The sequence below is a fragment of the Haplochromis burtoni genome, unplaced genomic scaffold, assembly GCF_018398535.1.
Source record: "Haplochromis burtoni strain Fernald_Lab_line unplaced genomic scaffold, NCSU_Asbu1 Contig_47, whole genome shotgun sequence".
Taxonomy (NCBI): Eukaryota; Metazoa; Chordata; class Actinopteri; order Cichliformes; family Cichlidae; genus Haplochromis; species Haplochromis burtoni.
This window is the reverse complement of record NW_024582408.1, coordinates 959,224-961,016: the sequence shown is the minus strand read 5'-3', so window position 1 is coordinate 961,016 and position 1,793 is coordinate 959,224. Positions and strand designations below refer to the sequence as shown.

The following is a 1,793-nucleotide window of genomic DNA, read 5'->3' as shown; positions in this document are numbered from 1 at the left end:
TACGGAGAAAAATATGATTTACAAATGTGTATAGTACTTTGTGTCTAACATTTGAGGACTCACAGATGCGTGTTCCAATCCACATACAAATCGATTTGATCACACATAAAACTATTTTAAAAACACGTACATCCAAACCTGAATAAATAGTGATTATTTATGCACAATTTATTAAGTTCAGCTTCACGAGTTGGACATAACTGAATAACATCCCTCTCACTCACAAAACCTTTAACGCCGGTGCACCAATTTTCTGATATGCACGGATTACAGTGCATGCTAACGTGTCCTCAAAACGTACACGTACATGATTGTACACAATTTTTAATCTTAGTTTATGCTTTTTAAGCAAGTGTCTCTCCACAGAAATCCATAATGAATATGGAAGAACTGAAATATATAAATGAAAATCCAATATTGTTGTTCTATAATGCCTCTGATAGGCTAAGCATTTTATATGTACTGGGGTTATACTAATATTAAAAGGTGCTTCATCTGAAACACGTAAGTATGACAAATATGCAAAAAAAAGAAAGAAAGAAATCAAAAGATGCTACAATTTAAATGCGCCCGTGACTTTTAATACCAACACTTAACTATCAAGTCACATGCCCACATTTCTTAATTACAAAACGCGACACAACAACTAAATATGGCAGTAAAAAAATACAGAATTCACTGGTGATTTGAGTGGTAACGGGGAGTTTACCTGTGTCTTTTCACTGTCAGGGTCCTCCAGCCAGCTGTAAGGGTCAGGCACTTTGCAGCCATGATAGTCATCCACCTGAGACCAGCCACAGAGGAATGATTAAAATGTGAAGTAGCTAAGCAAAACAGAGTTGAGCAATCGGGGTTATAAACCCAGAGTGTTGAGTAAAGTTAATCACGTAGCATCTTGAAAGGCTAAAATTGGACTTGTAGTTAAGTTATGGCTATCTCTGAAATGCATGCATTTTTGTCAACATAGCCAATCTCGGTTTACCAGTGATGGCTAAGCTAACTAGCATGCTAACAAAGCGAACGCTCTTTTCAATGAATGAAAGCGCGTGATGATTAAGCATCCCGGCTTATTAGCACGCTAGGCTAGTTAGCAACCCACATTTACTTACAACTGACTCGTCGCGGTAAGCCTGGGGATACTGAAAGGACATTTTGGACGTCAGTTTTCGGGAATTTCGTAACCAAAAAAGCTGCCGCAGAGATTGGAAAGGTGCTTTTGAAATGACTCTCGCGGCCCTGTAAAACATAAACTTAAACCGCAGAAGCTTTTGTGTGGAAAAGATACCGCTGCTTGTACACAGCCAACAAGCGCTTTCATGAGAATTCACTGACTGTCAACCAATGTTTTACAGCGCCCCCTGTTGGCCAATAGCGAGAAGACGATTCTTGGAACCCGATTTAACCAACCACTTAAGATAAATTTAATAACCTCAATTAAAAGGTTTTAATGTGAAATCATTTATGTAGTCTATTACGTGCAATAAAACAAATAAAATGGAGATTACGTGGTTCAGTACTTTCCCCTGTAGGCCTACACACTTCTTTAAAGAAGCAACATAACTGACAAAGAAATGAAATGCAATAGTTTAAATAGTCTGTACCTAACTGTATCTAAACCAGGGATTCATGCAAGCATAAAGTGTTTAATGGCAAGGTCTAAGCTAAGCTTTGAAACACTTCTTGAAAAAACTGCTACAGTAAATTTAAAAGGAATTCAAAACAATGTCAGATGCTTGTCAACATCTACAGTTTCGAATTCTGTGTTTGCTATTGATCTTTGTAGTTTTATTCAG

General features: G+C 37.4%; 1 protein-coding gene across 1 annotated transcript in view; it reads right to left on the bottom strand.

Annotated features, from left to right (window-relative positions):
• LOC102301303 (prolyl endopeptidase) overlaps window positions 1-1,338 on the bottom strand; it is a 10,172-nt gene extending 8,834 nt beyond the window's left edge. Inside the window, exons 1-2 of the mRNA XM_005921603.3 lie at window positions 1,110-1,338; window positions 710-784 (exon numbers count right to left, since the gene is read on the bottom strand). Coding sequence (XP_005921665.1) covers window positions 710-784; window positions 1,110-1,247 — 213 coding nt within the window. The 5' untranslated portion in view covers window positions 1,248-1,338. The remainder of the gene's footprint in view (window positions 1-709; window positions 785-1,109) is intronic.
• Window positions 1,339-1,793: the final 455 nt, after the last annotated feature.